The sequence below is a fragment of the Scyliorhinus torazame genome, chromosome 16, assembly GCF_047496885.1.
Source record: "Scyliorhinus torazame isolate Kashiwa2021f chromosome 16, sScyTor2.1, whole genome shotgun sequence".
Taxonomy (NCBI): domain Eukaryota; kingdom Metazoa; phylum Chordata; class Chondrichthyes; order Carcharhiniformes; family Scyliorhinidae; genus Scyliorhinus; species Scyliorhinus torazame.
Genome location: NC_092722.1, coordinates 160,758,582 through 160,778,546, shown reverse-complemented (window position 1 = coordinate 160,778,546; position 19,965 = coordinate 160,758,582). Strand labels below are relative to the sequence as shown.

Here is a 19,965-nt window from a genome sequence, read left to right as displayed (position 1 = left end):
GAGCAGATCACCACAAAGCGAAAGTGTCTCTGGGGGGTGTACTGTAGAATCCTGCCAGAGCAGGTCAGGCAGCAGAACTGCATTTTGAGCATCCTGATTATTTACTAATATTAACATATTGTAAGGATCCTCCTGTTTAACCCTTGTCTGTTCCCTTTTTCTTTTAATTTGTTATTTTTCTTACAATTTTGGACTATGGGCGATTAAAGCCTTTAAGACCAAGCCTTTAACTTTAATTTAAAACAGGATGTGGTGTTTTGATTTGACATCAGTGATGACCCGGACTGACAGGCTTGGCTGGTGGCCAATCGGCTGTTCCCAAAAGACGGGTGGGGGGGCGGGATTCTCCAACCCGCCGTGCCACATTTCTGCCCCGACCGGCCGGCAGGATTCTCCATTACGCCAACTGGTCAATGGGGCTTCCCATTGTGGGGCAGCCCCACGCCGACGGGAAACACCCGGACGCCGGCATAACGGAAAATCACGCCGCCGGAGAATCCCGCCCCAGTTCGTTTTGGGGATGGGCAGTGATTGGCTCTACTGGTTCTGGAATGTTCCTTAGTTAGACCAGGTTTTAGCTTTGTTCTTGGCTTAGAAACTGGAAGGTCCCAGCTCTGATTTCTCTCTCATCTAATGGATTATTTCTAAAGATCCCAGGTAAGAACCGCCAGACTGATCTGCAAGGAATTCCAGTCCAGCCATCAGCTGCAGGCAGAGTTCAGTTTTAAAACCCTTTTAAAATCTTGTGTGGGGAACTTTGTTCTTATCTCAGTAAGGCTGTTGGTCATTCTGGTGGAGTTGAAAACCAAGGAAGAATTAAACTGGCCTGAGGCTGCTCCTTTGAGTGAAGGCCCAGGATAATAAAAGTTAAAATGACTCTCCAGAGGAAGTCCTATTGTTTGGGAGTACTGACTGAAATGCTTCTCCCAGAAGATCATCTCTAACATTTCTGCTATAAATAAAGTTATTGTGTTCAACTTACAAACCTGGTGGCTATAATTTATTGAGCAGTCAAGGAGCAAAGAATCTGAAAATTGTATACGAGTTATTGGTTAATTCACTTGTGTTGGGACTCTGGGTGTCTGTGGGGCTGGAATCGACCGCGCACTAGCTCAGGGTATCTTAACAATATGATGTACTAGGATTGATTGGAAAATACCAGGGTGTTTTTACCAGTGTGTTGTTTTTCTGTACTTGAATGGACAAAGTTCTTTTGTTCAACATCACCAATTGCTAATCTTGGAGTACAAACGATGAGGTTAACACCCATAGTCAAACAAAGGTGATATTTATATTCCTAAGCAACTACCCATTTCAAAACAACAGCTGGATGACTGATAGCTATAGTTTCCATTTATTGCTTTTTACTAACCGCCAAACACTTAAAACAAAGACTGCTATTATCATAGTGTGTTTAGAATATTTTATTGTCTCCTTTAGGATCTCTCAAATAATCAGCATCAACGAAATACAAAACATTTAAATACCTTCGTGCCAGTCAACAATTTTACAAGAACACTTCAGGGGAAAAAATTATGAACATTTAAATTAAGTAGGCATGGCCCTTGGCTTTTGAAGGCAAAAAAAACTAAGTAAAGGTTTTGGTTACATTTTCTTTTTGCTTAACAGAAATGTGCCCATCAGTATTTAGGGGAAAAAACAGTATAATATAGAAGCAAATCTTTCATATAAACAAATCATTTACAGCCCTAACTAGGCTTTTAACTATTTGAAAAACCGTAACAACAAAATAGAAATTTTTTGTAAAAAAAAAAAAATTCAATAAATTAGATGTACATTGTAGTATGAAATTCATGCACAAATCGTGACATTATGACACAAAGGATCACACAAATGCTTTATAAAAATATACAAGTACTGGAATGTAGAAAAGAGTGAACCAAACATGTGTTCATGGAAGCAAAGCAGCTATATAACTGTTTGGTCCTGTTGGTTTCCTGTGCCTCACAACTTATTATATCATCTAATTACTACACGTATTTCAATTCAGGCAAACAAATCTTGCATTGTTATTTTGTCTACTTATTCCATTCTGACACACTAATTTGAAAGAAAATGCTGGATAATATTCATCACTCTTTTGAATCGGTGATACTTGTGTGTTAATTGAAGTGGCAAGCTTTTGAAATGAAATGAAATGAAAATCGCTTATTGTCACAAGTAGGCTTCAATTAAGTTACTGTGAAAAGCCCCTAGTCGCCACATTCTGGCGCCTGTTCGGGGAGGCTGTTACGGGAATTGAACCGTGCTGCTGGCCTGCCTTGGTCTGCTTATCAAAGCAGTGATTTAGCCCTGTGCTAAACAGCCCCTGCAAGCTTTTGTAGCCTAATTAAACAAGTAACATGCTTGGTCATGTATGGAAATGCATCAAGTGGCTCACTTTTAATCTATACAACTACACCTGTATTTTGCAGCAACCTCTTCTCGCTAAGGTGATCTAATTTTGATAGCTGTTTGCTCATTTTTGCTAAAGTGCACTTTTAAATCTTGATCTGTAAATAGGTCATACAGCAATCACTGTGAAGTGTTATTCATGCTGAATGTCACATTATTTAGAACAGAGAAAAACACAAAAGCTAGCTAAACAAGTTATTGAAAGAGTACTGAATGCTTTCCCATTGTCTTCAAACCTAATTTTTTTCAGAAAGCAAGCAGCACATTTTTGGGGATACGGGTATAAAACATTGAATAAAAGAGGTCTGTTTTTCACCTAAATCAATCTCCTATTCCAGAAATTTGACCCACTGTTCGTCCCCTGCAATTAGCAGAATATCCTTACTTGTGCATGTGTTATTTTAATAAATGATTCAAGATCAAAAACATTTAAAAAAAGATACGAGTTTGAATAGGGCAGATTGTCAGCGTAATTCTCTGTCGGCGGAATCCTCCGGCCGCTGGCCGGCAGCACTCCCACACCCGCGGGTTTCCTAACGGCGTGGGGTGGCCACAATGGGAAACCCCATTGGCTGGCTGCGGACTGGAGAATCCCGCTAATATTTGGTCCCAAGTACGTGGAAGAGGGTATATTCTGGTAACTGAATTGACACAAATTGTGTTCTCCAAAATCTGATGACCTGAATAGATATTCTTACTTCACTGGTCATTTTGGCACCAATTGGAATGTTCACGACCATTACTGGAGGTAATAAGGTGACCATATATTTGTATTGAAACAAATTTCTTGGGAATTTATAATACTGAACGAAATGGAGGTAATTAGTTAGGGCACATGAACAAACTTCGAACAGTCATATCTATGATGCTGCATCATATTTAGTAAAATAGAATATGCCCTAGATAGACAGTTAACATGCCCATAAATCAGATTAAATGTATTCCAATGCAAAATGCCAAGCAATACCAATGAAGTCTTGTGAGACATAAAAATTAATTATTTAGTGTTTATAATTTTATCAAGTCAAATTGCTTTCCTTTTTATTTTATAACTGGCTCTAAATTTTAACAATACTTGTGTCCAATGAATGGTTGACGTTTCATACGGGAATATTTTTAGACTGTACGACTTCAGCTAAGATTAAGTTGTACAAGTCTGCACCTCAAATTTAAAACCACATCATGAATATTCAGTTAATAGGTTGCATGTTTGGAAATATATAATAATAGAGGTTATACTATTCATATCCAAATAATTAGACAAGGCATTGTGAGTATCTGGTGATATTATAGACTTTGGGCAGAATTCTCCCAAGCCGCTGCTCGATGGAGTGCATGGGGGAAGAATATGTTGGAAGGCACAGAAATTGGTTTCACGCCGAGGTGAATTTACAGCAGCATCTTCCACTTGTGTCCGCCATGGAGGGTCTTAAAACCCACCAGAGGACGGCGTGAACTTCCATTTACACCTGCTTAATGGGATGCAGATGAAGGCCTGTCCCCTCCATGCCAGATTCTCTGCGATGCCATGGGAAATACATTTGGAACAACTTGGATGTGCAGATATCGGAACTCATCTAAACAATGGCTGGAGCTGTCTCTGGAGTCGGGATGGAGGCCTCAGAATGTTCCAGAAAATTAATCTTAATTTTTCAGGAGGTCCACTTTCTTTCTTCAGTAGTGGGTTAGTGGTGTTGGACATCTTTTCAATATGGCACCCGGGCAAGACGGCGGACTACGCGCCACATTCAGGCCTGTCCCACTACTGAATACGACATAAAACGCCCAGCGCATAATAAATGAAGTCGGGGCCAGAAGATTTGGCATGTTTTTCTGCCGTCCCCTGGTGCGGGAAACACTCCACATTTCCACCTCTGCCACGGCACTTTGTCTCAAAATGGGAGAATCCCGCCCACCATCTTGTAATTCTGTGAAAAATGCTAATTGTCATATTTTAATGGGCCATGGTATGACTGTTGGAATAAATACTGTTGTGTTTACATTATTCAATGTGCAAGTAGGAACAGAGCAGGGCGAGATCCTTAACTCACACTGATGTTAGGATCAATTGAAAAGTACAGCGCTCTCCTGGCAGGATCCCTGATACTACGGGCAAGCACAATGCTACCAAGAAGGAGAATGATGGTGGGTCTCACCCACAAAGCCCAAAAGGATGTGCAGGGCAGGTGAATTGGCCACGCTAAATTGCCCCTTGGAAATAAAAGAATTAGGTACTCTAAATTTAGTTTTAAAAAAAAGAATGATGGTGTCGCTGAAGCAGGGCACCCACAACAGCACGCGAGTAGGCAACCAGTCAATTAAAGGAAAAAAGAACCATGAACAGGAAAGAATGCTTTCGTGAAGTCTTTGGAGCAGTTAGGAAGTGTGGGGCAACTTTCACTAAACATTCCTCCATTGAAAAACTTTGGCATCTTACTGTCACTGCCTCAGGGCCTACCGCCACCATTATCAAACTGTCCCCGGGCATCGAGAGACAGTGGCAGTAAGGAAGGGAATGACCCCGGGATTTCATCCGTGTTAATGTGCCACCACCACATTTATTTACATAATTGGGCGAGGAAGGGACACATGGCATTGGCAAGGGCAAAACTGTGCTTAAGACAGGAATGAGGAGGTCACTTTTATCACCCAATTTCCCCCTTGCTCCCAGCCCTTTTCACCATTATCATACTGAAGGAAAAGAAAGCAATTATGACCAAAACAATGTCATATTAAGTAACGTTCTTGATGATGGATCACTAGATTTGTACATTAGTTTGTGTTCAAACCCAATTGAGGGAAAAATTTGGAAGCATTCATATGACATGACATCCCTGTGCAAAACCTCAGCTGAAAACCTATTTGCTGCTTCCGAACATAACACTGTTCTGGACAGCCAACTACTTAAACAAAGCCATGGGAACACCCAATCCATTGTGCTTTACAGGTCAGTCTCTGTGCTGTCTAGTAAAAGCCATACAAAATACAAGAAACATCAAAGATTAATTGTTTTAACTGTTGCTGTTAAATTCCAAATCAGTTAAATAAATTATTATTCCCTGAAAACAAAGAATATTTTAAGTGTCTTGAAAACGTTTCATAACTGAAGTGCTAGGAGTTGCTGCAGAAGCAGTTTTCTAAAGCAATTAGCTATTTAACAAAAGTTGCTTTCATTTTCTGGTTGAAATAGAATCACCTTTATATCCATACAAAAAAATAATTCATTGTAAATATATATATTTATATATATATATATATATAACATATATTTTTACATATTTGGGTATATTTACACATACAGCCAGCACATATTTTGACTCTGAAGTTCCTTGCTGGATAAATTTTCCAATATTACAAAATTAACAATCTCGGCAGAACCTTCGGCTCCAAGTTCTGCCCAAAGTCCAACTTGTCAGCTTTTGATGAAATGAAAATGAAACTGGTCACCAAAGCAAAATTTGGGTCTCAAGACTTACTCCGTCTTCTTCTGTGACAAACCGTATTTGACTGTGCATTTCTTTAATGGAACAGCCTGTTCCAATCCTTTCCATAACAAACCAGCATTCCATTCTGGAGCCCAAGTTCCTCAAAGACGTGTGTGAAACAGCTAAGGCAATTTGGCGAGTGATGAATTTGATAATAAAGTCGTTTTGGCGAATGATGGCTTTTTCATTCATGTTTTAATGGTACCAATCATGTGCTGTTCATATTTTGAAAGACATGGCTCATTGGCCATAGGGTCAGAGAATACAGAGTCATCTCCTGAAGAGCAGGAACTCCTTGTATCAGGGTAGCTGGGTGAATATTGTTCTAGAGGTGCAGAGAGGTCCAAATAGTCCTGCCAATAGAGAGGTGCAGAGATATTAAAAATACTAAAGTCATGCCATTTCTTCCATTTGTATTCTTACTGATATACTACATCAGAATCAAATTTTTGTGAGTTAATGATGTTAAGTCAAAACAAATATATTTGAAAGCCATAATGCATTAGCACAGCTACTAAAAAGTTACAATGTATGTTACATTAAACCTATAACTCTACCTACCGCAATGATAAATAGGTTAAGACATTGTAGAAAAAAAATCCTATTACAGTCCTACTTACCTGTTTTGTTTTGGTTTAGAAATGTTACTGTCCATGGACTGTTTTGGTCAAAGAGCATTAGGCTACAATCAGAGATTTCATGTTTAACTTGTTATCTGCTCAAATGGCACAATATTCCAAAATGCAATATAGTATCAAAGAACAGGGCTGCAAATTTAAACATCTAGCAAATGGTCATTTCAATCCAAAATCTCCTACCTGATATATTTGCCACAAGTTTCGATAGGTCATGCTGTAAACATAAACCCCATTAACATAATGTGTGGCAGAAATGCAGACTACAAGCCTGAACTACGATTAACATGTAAATAGTCTCTAGTTATGGGTACAGAAATAGCCTACACACCCAAGGTTATTACTGTCCACGCAAAGTCAAATTTGTAACCCAAGAGGCAATGGTTCACTTTATAGCCTGAAAAGTAGTTAATTTAAGATTAGCTGTGGGCTTGAGACTTATTTATTTTTAATCTGATAACAACAAAGAGGGAGGAAACACATAGGGGGCAGTTCTCCCCACGAGTTGCGGCAGGAGCACCTCCCGCTATTCCAGGAGAATAGCGGGGAGCCCGTAATTGGGGTTTGTGCAGGGCACTGAACGGAGCACAAAGCTCCCGGCCTATTTCACTGGAAGCAATCTGGTTCACTCCCTCGCTGGGCGTGAACTAGACTCGCATATTTAAATGTGTATTTAAACACATTTTAATATGCATTTCCGGGTTTAGCTGGAGTCTCCCGAGATTCACTGTCCCCACCGGTACAGCATGAGGCAGCGGGAAACGCAACTGGTCCCCAGACGTGATGACCACATCAGGCGACTCAGAGGCTATTAGGGCTCCTGGGGGTTCAGAGACAGGGCAGCAGGGCAGCGTCCTGACACTGCTCCTTAGCACTCTCGCAGCACCAGGGTTCCATGTTAGCACTGTCAGGGTGTCTTGGGGCCAGGTTGCAAAGGGAAGTGCCAGGATGCTAAGGGAAAATGCCATGGAGCGAGGCTGGAGAGGGGGCATTTCCATGAAAGGGGGTGGGATTTGTGGGATATGAAGAGGGGGGCTTTGGCGACCCCATAGCAGGGTGCCGGTCATTTGGAGGTGGGGGTCCGCCGGTATGAGCGATTCAGGCGGTCATCTCTGCCAGTGAGTAGGAGTACGCCCAAAATGACAGTTATTTTTTGGGAGAATTCCGCCCACATTCTGTACTTTTGCATTCTTCGGCAACGAACAATGGCAACAAACGTTCTCCAAAGTCAAGTGTACACATTTTCAGTGTGTACCAGTATTCGGAGTTAATCGTCACTATCAAGTGTTTCAGTGACCCTGAGCAGACCAGCACTATTTTGGACTGTGATCATCAGCAGGAAACCATCTCTTTTTATTGGCCGTTGATGTCACTTGAGAAATATTACTGGTCGTTGGTGTCAATTAGTTGGCAACAGGAAAAGTGCCGAGGGGGATTTTCCAGCCCTTCCCGCTGGTGGGGCCTTACGGTCCCACCGAAGGAATCCCCCTGCAGCGGGCTTCCCGGCAGCAGGACGGCTAAGCCACGCAAAATGCCATAGATGTCGGGGGGCGGGGCGGGCGGACCAGACGATCCCAACAGCAGCCAATGACGAGCCGTCTCAGCTGCCAGAAAATCCCGCCCAATGAGTCTTCAGTCGATTGAGATTGTCGCCCTGCAGTCGCTGTTGCATCAAATATAACTTACAATGCATAATGGCAAAAAGGAGCTGCTTTTGCTTATTTTATAATATTTTTGAAAACAAGTTCCAGGGGCACTAACTTGTGCTTAATTGCGTTTGCTGAATATTGTGAACTGGTATTATTGTAAGCTTACCGCACTGGATGTGAAAGTGAGAATTCGGTCCAAATCTTCAACCAGCTGTTTGAAGGTTGGTCTTTGTGAGGGGATTGCATGCCAGCAATCTCGCATCATCATGTACCTACAGCATAGATAAGAACTGGATTTTTCTCACATCACACGACTTTGCAATTAAATTGGCATAAATTTGTAAGACAAACAGTTACAGCTTTCTCCCTGTTGCTTAGCAACTTTCTGTTATGCAGCCACAGGCCAAATCCGAGTGTAAGGAATAATGATTATAACTCCTTGTCGTTTCTAATCTGTCGTCAACTTTCAGTGATCAAAAATGTCCATAGTTCCAAGGCTTTAAACCTAAATGCTAGTGGCCAGGGAAAACTCCTTGGCAGATATCCTGAAGACTGTAGAAGCCCTGAGAATTTAAACTCAGAAATCCCATCAAGTGCTTTTTTGTTCTGCAGTTTTTGAAACCCGTTTTAAAATGAATATCTGTAAATAAGTAAGGACTGCTGGTAAATAACGATGCAAAGTTATTGCTTAGAATATACAATAGCATTGTTATTTAGTACATGAACCAAGACCTGGGGAGAGGTGCTCAGCTCTTTGGCAGGTTAATTGTCATGAGCAATAACAAAAAAAACAAGGGTTGGTACTCTTGAATGTTGTAAGAGATTGAATGTTTGATTTATGGCTGGAGATTGTCATTTGCACCATGAGTAATCTTATTTAAATGGGTCACCAATAGGTGTGGCCAGCACTTCCCTAAACACCATCTAAATACCTAAACTGTTGTTCATTCTAGTCGGGGCTTAAAATCACAAGGCTTTGAATACTGCTTAAAGACAGCACATTTCAAATAATATTCTGGAGTTGGCACCACTGGAATTGTTATTTGTGAACACAACTGCCATGTCATCGAATCTGAAACCTCTCAGCATACCAGCAACTTTTAAAAACTCTCCAATTCACATTTTCGATGAAAGTCGTGAGTTCACATAAGGGATGTTAAGGTTGGGAAATGGACTGTTTCTCTAGCTATGACACAAATGCCAGTCCGAACTATTCCAAGGTCAGGTGTAACATAGGTAGATGCAGAGGAAAGCTTCTTCTGCTCGTCTCAAATTCCAATTTCAGAAAGGCTTTCCTTACTTTCTCGAATGTAACATTTTCTGTTCCTACAATAGCCGCTTGTGTGAAAGCAGATTTTCTTGGCCAATTCTGCCTGGGAGCAGCAGACCCAAAGTGCCCAGGCCCAGGAGTGAAGGCATTTCCTGTCTCAGATCACTGGCATGATACCACAGCACTGGCCCACTCCCCTAGCAGGCCCTAGCTCATCCTCTTCATAAATCACAGGATGATATACTATGGTGGATCCATATAGAATCAGTCTGTCTCTTTTTCAATTACCTTTGAGTCCCCAGGACAAGTTCAGGAAATCTGGCTTCAAAGCAAGATTGTAAATTTAGGGGAGGCAGAGTTTCCATGCCCAGGCCATGCCATGCACAACAAAAAAGGTCCAAGGCAAAATGCCCAAAATACGCAGATAGTACATTCACGATTGAGCAGTACAGCGGCACATGACAGACCATCTTTGGGCCATGCACAAGTTCTATTTCATGGTTCTGCCGTACAAAAACACAGTATCACAAACTTACAGGTCATTGGTACAGTTGGCTGGTTTGTCCATCCTATGACCTTCCTTAAGAAGTTTGAAAAGTTCTTCGACAGGAATGCCTGGATATGGAGATCCTCCCAAGGTGAAGATTTCCCACATTAAAACACCGAATGACCACCTGAAATGGTAATAAGGTAGGAAGTTTTCAGAATGTTCACTTTCTCCCAACTATTCTATCTTTCCTTGCAGCCCCCCCCCTTCCCCCACTTCAAGGTACTGAAGGCACAGACTCATACAATAGGACAATTCTATGTACACTACCAGTCTCTTAGCATCTTATCTACTAATTGTTTTCAATGCGACCATGGGTTACTCTGTTTAAGCGTTTCACAGCTGAGTCAAATTTGCCATCACCAAATGTTTGGATTTTATTGGGTACTGTGGTCCTCAACACCTTGGCGAAAAGATCGGAGGGCAGAGGGAAGGGGGGGGGAGAACGCACGTCGAGAAGCACACCGTCCAGCAGCCATTTTATGGTTGACTGGAGGAGAGACTTTCACCCCCTACCCGAGGTATAGGAGGTCCCACCTAAGAGAGCTGTTCATCAATCAAAGGCTGGCAGCTCTCCAGTTCCAGTTGGAGCAGGAGCAGTACTGCACTTGGAGCTTGAATATTTGGTTCTCGACACAACAAGAAAGAAATGGGAGGAGGACTGGGGATTGAAATAGGGTGGGGACTCTGGAGCGAGGCACTGCATAGCGTCAACACCACCTCCACGTGCGCAAGGCTCAGCTTGACGCAGTTAAAAGTGGTACATAGAGCCCATTTAACAAGAATCCGTATGAGTAGGTTCTTCCCGGAGGGGGAGGATAGATGTGAATGGTGCCAAGGAGGCCCAGCCAACCACGCCCACATGTTCTGGTCTTGCCCCAGACTTGCGGGGTACTGGACAGCCTTCTTCGAGGCAATGTCCAAAGTGGTGAGGATGAGGGTGGAGCCATGCCCGAAAGTGGTGGTCTTCGGGGTTTCAGACCAGCCAGATCTATTCCTGGGGAGGAGGGCGGACGCCCTTGCCTTTGCCTCCCTGATCGCCCGCCATTGTATCCTTTTCGGCTGGCGGTCAGCAGCACCACCCAAAGCTGCAGACTGGCTGTCCGACCTCTCAGAATCTCTCCAAATGGAGAAAATCAAATTCGCCATCCGAGGGTCAGACGATGGCTTCCACAGAATGTGGGAGCCATTCACCGAATTGTTCCGGGACCTGTTTGTGGCCAACAAACAAGCAGAAGAATAGCCAGGTAGCCAAGAATCAGGGGAAAGTAGCCAAAGCGTGAGAGGGAGAGATAGACCGGAAGGAGGGGGGGGGGGGGGAGACACAGCAAAACCCAAGAGGAAAGAAAGGCGAACCACAGGGGGGGGGGGGGGGAATGGCAGCCGGAAGGAGGCCACGGAATACGATAACAAACTTGGCATCTCCAGGAACACAGAACAAGTAGAATACAGGCGAAAGACGGGACGAACGGCTGAAGCGGAGGTGAGCGCGAGACGACAACGGCAGCGAGATCCGTCCGGGAGAAGCAAGTGACAACACCAAACCCATTCGAGTATTGCCCACTGCAATTGTTTCTCTGGCACCCAAATGTATATTTACCTCCCCAGTCTCCATCCGCCCCTCCCCCCCCCCCCGCAAACAGTCGCCTACTTATGTGTTGTAAAGAGTTGTACAGAGTTGCTGCTGTTGAGCTGGTGCACAATAGCCTACCAGTTATTCTATTTTATTTTATTTTTTATTATTACTTTTTTTTGGGGGTATGTTTGGGTATGCCCTTCTCTTCTATATATTTGTGTATATATATATAGATATATTTCTTATTCTGTGTACATAACGGTAAATATACTTTGTTCAAAAACTCAAATAAAACATATATTAAAAAAAGTTAGTGTCACAAGTAGGCTTACAGAGCAGACTCCGAACAGACAGTGACCAAAGCCAGGAATCAAACCCAGGTATCTGGTGCTGTGAAGCAACAATGCTAACCATTGTACTACCGTGCTGCCCTACATGTGAGCCTACTTGTGATACTACTAAAGATTCTTATTATGATGGCAGACCCTAGCAATGGTATGAGGATTGGGGGAATGGGCTGGGGTTTGAGGCCATGTGGGAGTGGGGAGGGGAGAGCACATTGTTGGGGTGGGGGGATGCCCTTTGATGGGCTCGGGACGCTTTTTAAGGAGACACCTACCTACCTGCCTCCAGCCAGCATTGGCAAACAAAATCTGCCAGGTAGGCCGCTTGACCTGGGCCTCTTCCGCTGCTGGTTAAATGACAGTGGCAATGGGTTTAGCCCCTCAATTGCAGAATAATTGCCCAATTAAGTAACTCAATTGGTTCTGTGGCAGCTGGGCTGCCTGTGTGCACTCCCATCATTGGTTGAACTGCGGTGGGGTGAACAGGGTGGATAGGTAGGACGGTGGACAGCACGGTGGCACAGTGGTTAGCACTGCTTCCTTACAGCGCCAGAGACCCGGGTGCAATTCCGGCCTGGGGTGACTGTCTGTATGGAGTTTGCACTTTCTCCCTGTGTCTGCGTGGGTTTCTCCAGATGCTCCGGTTTCCGCCCACAGTCCAAAGATGTGCGGGTTAGGTGGATTGGCCATGATAAATTGCCCGTGAAGTGTCCAAAAGGTTAGGTGGGGTTACTGGGTTACGTAGACGGAGTTAGGGCGTGAGGCTAGGTAAGGTGCTCTTTCAGATGGTTGGTGTAGACTCGATGACCTGAATGGCCTCCTGCTACACTGTAGTGATTCTATGGTGGCACACTGCCTACTAAACATGTCACCTGCCTTCAAACCCGCTGTCAGGGGGGTGTTAAATCTAGCCCCAAGAGATCAACAGATCAATCTATTATCTGATTTAGAGATGTTGAGGTCATTTGTAATGTCCATACTGGTACCCCAGCAGAAGTGGTTAATGAACCACAGACCAGGCATTGAAGTTTGGACATTTCTGCTCTGCGTTATGCAATATCCCATCACAAGGCTTTTACGTTTGTGGCCACCGAAGTAGACAAAGTTCTGCTGAACCTTTCATGATGTGAAGGCCTGGCGGGGTTTATAATGATTCTAGTTGCTCATATTTTCACTAAGAATGCCAAATATCTACTTTTATTTTATTTAGGAAATTTGGTTCTCCAGTTACATTTCCTTCCTTCAGTTAAATGAACACAAACAGAATTCAGCACTTGTATTTTTATTAAACGGTCCATGGGTCTCACTGGAGTTTTAAACCAGAGGCAGGCATGTTTCCTTTTCAAAATCAGGTGCTCGTCTTACTATTCTGCAAAATGTTTGAGAAGACTCAACCTGATAGCCCACTTCCTCAGTGAATTATACCGATCTAATGTTTTAAAAACTAGTGGACCCGCTGACAGTCCAGATTAGACGTGAAGCTATTGGGCTCTTCAATATGAAATTCCAAGATAAGCAGGTTTAGCTTGCCGATAGGATTAAGTATGTGCTGGACAGGCAAAAGTAAAATCATTCTTCAGCTCTACGTCTGTGAACGTCAATGAAACCTTCTACAGTAACAGAGGTGGATAACAACTTAATTTCCCCAATGTGTTTTGAAGTCAGATAGATTAGTAACAGTGTTGATCATCTGTCTGCCATTAAGTCGTTACTTTTGATGCATGCACTTCCATTAATTTAATCCATACACAGGATCAATGATGCTCCAAGTAATTGGGAATTAGTAGCTGGTTGACAATAACATAAAAATTAGATTTATTCCGCCGTTGAGTATTGTAGATACAATAGCCCGCACTGGACCTATGGGATGGGAATGACTGATTTTCCCCGTGGTCCTTGCGGAATAAGAGCTCCCCAGCTAGGGGCGGGAGATCTCTGTTAACCACTGTATAAAATGTCGGCCGAGGAAACACCGAGCAGTATAGGAACCCAGTGGAGATCTACCAGTTAGTTTACACAGTCTATTGTAATTAAAACTAAGTTCCTTTATTTTACTCGGTGTGCACTCCCATGTCCTTATTGAAGTAGACATCAAAGAAGATGAAGAGCTTTTCAGTGTAAAAACTGCTTGTTTTCCAGCCTTACATACAAGAGTTCAGATTGACCATTTTTCAGTGTACTATTTGGACATGTCTGCTTTGATGCTTCCAACTCCACATTACAACTAGGTTCTCTCAGCTGGGTTAAAGCAATTTATGATTTAATGCTTCATTATTTTTTTCAGCAACTATTAAATGAAAGTTGTTTTCATACTGAAACGTGTTTAGGTAAGAATCAGAGCCCACTTCAATGAGTTGATTCCTATTATATAAGCTACCAAAGATATTTCTTTTTTCCCCAAAGGGAGAATCACAGGGCAGAATCTTGTGGAAAAATGGGTATATTGGCTGTCAACTAGAGAGCTGGCAAGTGCCCCAGGTCACCTTTTTTGAGGAAAGCCTCACCACCACTGTATCTAGTTCTCAGGCATTGGTCAGGCTCCAAAATGACCTTCCTATGGGACCAAAGATGCCTCGGGCGGAAGTCCTGCCCACTAACAGCTGCCGACCAATCGGAGGCTGGAAGCTCGGGGCTGGTTTAGTGCACAGCTAAATCGCTGGCTTTGAGAGCAGACCAAAGCAGGCCAGCAGCACGGTTCAATTCCCGTACCAGCCTCCCCGAACAGGCGCCAGAATGTGGCGGCTAGGGGCTTTTCACAGTAACTTCATTGAAGCCTAGTTGTGACAATAAGCGATTTTCATTGCATTTCAACAGCAATGTCACAGGGGAGGTGTGGCTACTGCCGGTATTACACCCGTCAACAGCTTTGGCAGCACGGTTAGAGGGGGCCCCGTTCCCAATTTTGGGTTTGAACAAAGGACTCCCAGAGTCCTGTCCGGAAACATAAGGGGCGGGATTCTCTGTCCCGCCACACCCGTTTTCTGGTGCGACACGCCCCAGCTGGCAGCGGGATCCTCCGTTTCGGCAGCCGGCCAATGGAGTTCCCCCATTGTGGGCACCCCCACACCGTCGGGAAATCAACTGGTGAAAGGGAGGATCCCGCCGACGGAGGATCCAGCCCAAGAAGTTCAAAGAATCTATATTTATATTTGTGGTTATTAAGGACCAGAATTCTCTGGTCGTGTGGATTTATTTTTTACGCTGGGACTGCATTTCCATCAGTGGGTTTCATGGCAGCGTGGGTGGCTCCAATGGGAAATCCCATTGACAAGTGGCGGGAAGATAGAATCCCGCCACCACAAATGGTGCACCTCTGAGAAACACCCAGCTGCCGGACTGGAGAATCCAGCCTAAGTAAGTTTAATTTTTTTGTTCCTGTGTAAGGAAGGTTTAAAGTTTTAGTTGGCTTCATGTTAAACAAAGATGTATGCCTGTGGGTTTTGGGTTCATTTCAAACTGTGCCTGCATTGTAATTAAAGGGTTTGACCATGAAAACAGTTATACAAGTAAAAAAAAAAAACTGTTCAGTTAGAATCAGGTGTCTCTGAAGGAAACAGATCTCACAGAAAATGCCAGCAGAGGCAGTACAATGGAATAATGAAATGAAAATTGCTTATTGTCACAAGTAGGCTTCAAATGGAGTTATTGTGAAAAGCCCCTAGTCGCCACATTCCGGGAATAAGGGGCAGAAAGCAAGTCCCAAAAGCTAAAGGACAGACAGCTCTAGAAACCAGGGAATGAAAGAGGTCCCAGGAATGCAGAAGTCAAAGGGACAACGAACTGGAGTATAAACAAGGTACTGTTCGCTGAAGCTAAAGTAAGGAGCGGAGAGAGGCTTCTAGTTAAAGACAGAGCTGAACGGTGAAGACCTGGAGAAGTTGGCTAGCGAAAAGTCAGGAATCTGAATTAATCCTGCGGTGGTGACAATTGGTGTGGCTGGAGATTGTGTGAAAGCTTGAATGCACGTGGCAATCTAAGACAGAGGAATACCAAAAGGAGAGATTGAAATTGTGGAAGTTGATCCTTGGTGAAGGCATCCGAGAGAAACATTCCAAGGCATGTTTGAGAGTGGAGTTTGGAAACACTCATGTGGAAGTCAAAGTTCCAGTGAGATAGGTGGGCCGAGAGACTCGAGGTCCTGGAGAACAGGTCGAGGAGGAAGAATCTCCGGATTCTGGGTCTCCCCGAAGGAGTGGAGGGAGCTGATGCCGGGGCATATGTGAGCACGATGCTCCATTCACTGATGGGTGCGGAGGCCTCTCCGAGTCCCCTGGAGCTGGAAGGGGCTCACCGGGTCCTGGTGAGGAGATCCAAAGCCGATGAGCCGCCAAGGGCGATAGTGGCACGGTTCCATCGCTTCGCGGACAAAGAAAGTGTCCTGAGATGGGCCAAGAAGGTGCGGAGCAGTAGATGGGAGAATGCGGTGATTCGAGTCTATCAGGATTGGAGCGCGGAGGTGGCAAGGAGGAAAGCTGGCTTCAACCGGGCCAAGGCGGTGCTGCACAAAAAAAGTCAGGTTCGGTATGCTGCAGCCTGCGCGACTGTGGGTCACTTATCAGGTCCGACACCATTATTTCGAAACGCCAGAAGAGGCTTGGACCTTTATCCAAACGGAAAAATTGGACTCAAACTGAGGGGCTGTGGTTGTGGGGGGGGGATGTTGGCTGTATACGGGGTTGTAAATATGGGTAAAGAATGCTTCATGGGTGGGATGATGGATGGGGATGTGGGTAGAGATCTTGTTAAAAATTCTTTTTTTTTTCTGTTGACGAGATAGTGGGGAATGTGGGCGTCGGTGCTGGAGGGAGGTGAGACTCTGGGATGGGGGAACTGGGACAATGGCCGCAACAGGAGCTGCGCCACAGGGGGTAGGGCTGGCTCAGGAAAGCGCGGGCTTTTTTCCCACGCTGGGGGGGGGGGGGGGGGGGGGGGGAAATGGAGGAAGGTAAGGAGGAGGAGAGTCTCCCACACGGGGGAGATCAACGGGAAGGCGGGGGAAGCCGGGGTCAGCAGAAGTCAGCTGACTCACGGAAGTAGTATGGGGGGAGCAAAAGAGCTAGATGCGGATCTAGCGGGGAGAAGGGGGGGGGACAATAGGGTTGCTGCTGCACTGGCCGAGGGGGAACTGAAAATGGAACAGATGGTCGGGGCGGGGGTTCCCCGTCTGGGGGACTGGAGGGTGCGGGAGGCGCGGGCCTGGCCGAAGATAGGAGATGGCTAGTCAGTGGGTTGGGGGGGGGGGTTTGCCCCCCAATCCGGCTGATCACGTGGAATGTGAGAGGCCTAAATGGGCCGGTTAAGAGGGCCCGAGTGTTCACGCACCTAAAGGAACTGAAGGCAGACGTGTTCATGCTTCAGGAGACACATCTGAAGGTGGCAGATCAGGTCAGGTTAAGGAAGGGATGGGTATGACAGGTGTTCCATTCGGGGCTGGATGCAAAGAATAGAGGGGTGGCAATACTGGTGGGGAAGCGGGTGTCGTTTGAGGCCAAGAACATAGTAGCGGACAATGGAGGCCGATACGTGATGGCGAGCGGTAGGTTGCAGGGGACGGAGGTAGTATTGGTAAATGTATACGCCCGAACTGGGACTATGCTGGATTCATGAAACAGCATGAAACGGATGTTGGGGTGTATTCCAGACTTGGAGGTAGGGAGCTTGAAAATTTCAATACGGGGATTTCAATACGGTGTTGGACCGAGCATTAGATCGTTCCAGATCTAGGACGGGGAAGAGGCCGGCTGCGGCCAAGGTGCTTAGGGGGTTTATGGATCAGATGGGGGGAGTAGACCCGTGGAGATTTGCCAGGCCTTTGGCCAGAGAATTTTCTTTTTTCTCCCATGTACATAAGGCCTACTCCCGGATAGATTTTTTTGTTCTGGGCAGGGCATTGATCCCGAAAGTGGAGGGAACGGAGTATTCGGCCATAGCCATTTCAGACCACGCCCCGCATTGGGTGGAGCTAGAGCTGGGGGAGGACAGAGACCAACGCCCGCTGTGGTGGTTGGAGGTGGGACTGCTGGCAGACGAGGAAGTGTGTGGGAGGGTGCGGGGGTGCATCGAAAGGTACCTGGAGGCCAATGACAACGGGGAGGTGCAGGTGGGAGTAGTATGGGAGGCGCTGAAGGCGGTGGTCAGGGGAGAGTTAATCTCCATCAGGGCTCATAGGGTGAAGAGAGAGGGCAGGGAAAGGGAGAGGTTAGTGGGGGAGATTTTAAGGGTGGACAGGAGATATGCAGAGGCTCCTGATGGGGGACTACTCAGGGAGAGACAAAGTCTCCAGACGGAGTTCGACCTGTTGACCACAGGGAAGGCAGAGGCACAGTGGAGGAAGGCACAGGGGGCGATATATGAATATGGGGAGAAGGCGAGTCGGATGCTGGCACATCAGCTCCGTAAGAGGATGGCAGCGAGGGAAATAGGTGGAGTCAAGAACGGCAGGGGAACTACTGTGCGGAGTACGGTAAAGGTGAATGAGGCAGTTAAGGCCTTTTACGAGGAGCTGTATAGGTCCCAGCCCCCAGGGGGAAAAGAGGGGATGCGACGATTCTTGGACCAACTGAGGTTCCCAAGGGTGGAGGAGCAGGAGGTGGCTGGAGCTGGTTAAAGGACTGGGGAGCATGCAGGCGGGGAAGGCCCCGGGGCCGGATGGGTTCCCGGTGGAGTTTTATAGGAAGTATGTAGACCTGTTAGCCCCATTGCTGGTGAGGACCTTCAATGAAGCAAGGGGGGGGGGGACCCTGCCCCCGACAATGTCGGAGGCAACAATCTCTTTATCTTAAAGCGGGATAAGGACCCACTGCAATGCGGGTCGTATAGACCGATCTCGCTCCTCAACGTGGATGCCAAGTTGCTGGCAAAAATGTTGGCTACGAGGATTGAGGACTGTGTCCCGGGATTATTCATGAGGACCCGACGGGATTCATAAAGGGTAGGCAGCTAAATACCAATGTGCGAAGGCTTCTAAATGTGATAATGATGCCATCGGTGGAGGGAGAAGCGGAGATAGTGGCAGCCATGGATGCGGAGAAGGCCTTTGACCGTGTAGAGTGGGAGTATCTCTGGGAAGTGTTGAGGAGGTTTGGGTTCGGGGGAGGGCTTATTAGTTGGGTGAAACTCCTGTATAGAGCCCCGGTGGCGAGTGTGATCACAAACCAGCGGAGGTCGGAGTATTTCCGGCTGTATCGAGGGACGAGGCAGGGGTGCCCCCTGTCCTCTCTGCTGTTTGCATTAGCAATCGAACCTTTGGCCATGGCGTTAAGGGAGTCGGGGAAATGGAAGGGGGTGGTCCGAGGGGGAGAGGAACATCGAGTGTCGCTGTACGCAGACGACCTGTTGCTGTATGTGGCGGATCCAGTGGAGGGGATGGTTGAGGTCATGCAGATCCTAAGGGAGTTTGGAGACTTCTTGGGCTATAAGCTCAATGTGGGAAAGAGTGAGCTCTTTGTGGTGCATCCGGGGGATCAGGGTAGGGGGACAGACGACCTACCGTTGAGGAGGGCGGAAAGGAGCTGTCGATACTTGGGGATTCAGGTAGCTAGGAGCTGGGGGGCACAGCACAAACTTAATTTGACGCGGCTGGTGGAACAGATGGAGGAGGACTTTAAAAGGTGGGACATGTTGCCACTCTCGCTGGCGGGCAGGGTACAGTCGATTGAAATGGTGGTTCTCCCGAGGTTTCTTTTTGTATTCCAATGCCTCCCAATTGTGATTACCAAGACCTTCTTTAAGAGGGTAAGCAGGAGCATTATGGGATTTGTGTGGGCGAGCAAGACCCCGAGGGTAAGGAGGGGGTTCCTGGAGCGTAGCAGAGATAGAGGAGGGTTGGCGTTGCCGAATTTGGGTGGCTACTACTGGGCAGCCAATGTGGCGATGATCAGTAAGTGGGTGATGGAGGGAGAGGGGGCGGCGTGGAAGAGGTTGGAGATGGCGTCCTGCAAAGGAACGAGCCTGGGGGCGCTGGTGACGGCACCGCTGCTGCTCTCGCCGACAAGGTACACCACGAGCCCGGTGGTAGCGGCAACGCTAAAGATCTGGGGGCAGT

At 46.0% G+C, this 19,965-nt stretch overlaps 1 protein-coding gene across 13 annotated transcripts in view; it reads right to left on the bottom strand.

The window, feature by feature from the left end:
- Positions 1 to 1,409: 1,409 nt before the first annotated feature.
- Positions 1,410 to 19,965, bottom strand: part of LOC140393179 (fibroblast growth factor receptor 2-like) — a 240,526-nt gene continuing 221,970 nt past the window's right edge. For 12 of the 13 annotated variants that reach the window (XM_072479334.1, XM_072479333.1, XM_072479335.1 and 9 more), the window contains 3 exons: positions 9,991 to 10,128; positions 8,351 to 8,456; positions 1,410 to 6,253 (listed from right to left, as the gene is read on the bottom strand). In XM_072479334.1, the coding sequence (XP_072335435.1) occupies positions 6,089 to 6,253; positions 8,351 to 8,456; positions 9,991 to 10,128 (409 nt within the window). In that variant the 3' untranslated portion in view covers positions 1,410 to 6,088. Of the gene's footprint in view, positions 6,254 to 6,718; positions 6,753 to 8,350; positions 8,457 to 9,990; positions 10,129 to 19,965 lie in introns of all 13 variants that reach the window. The other variant, XM_072479331.1, reaches the window with a different exon arrangement.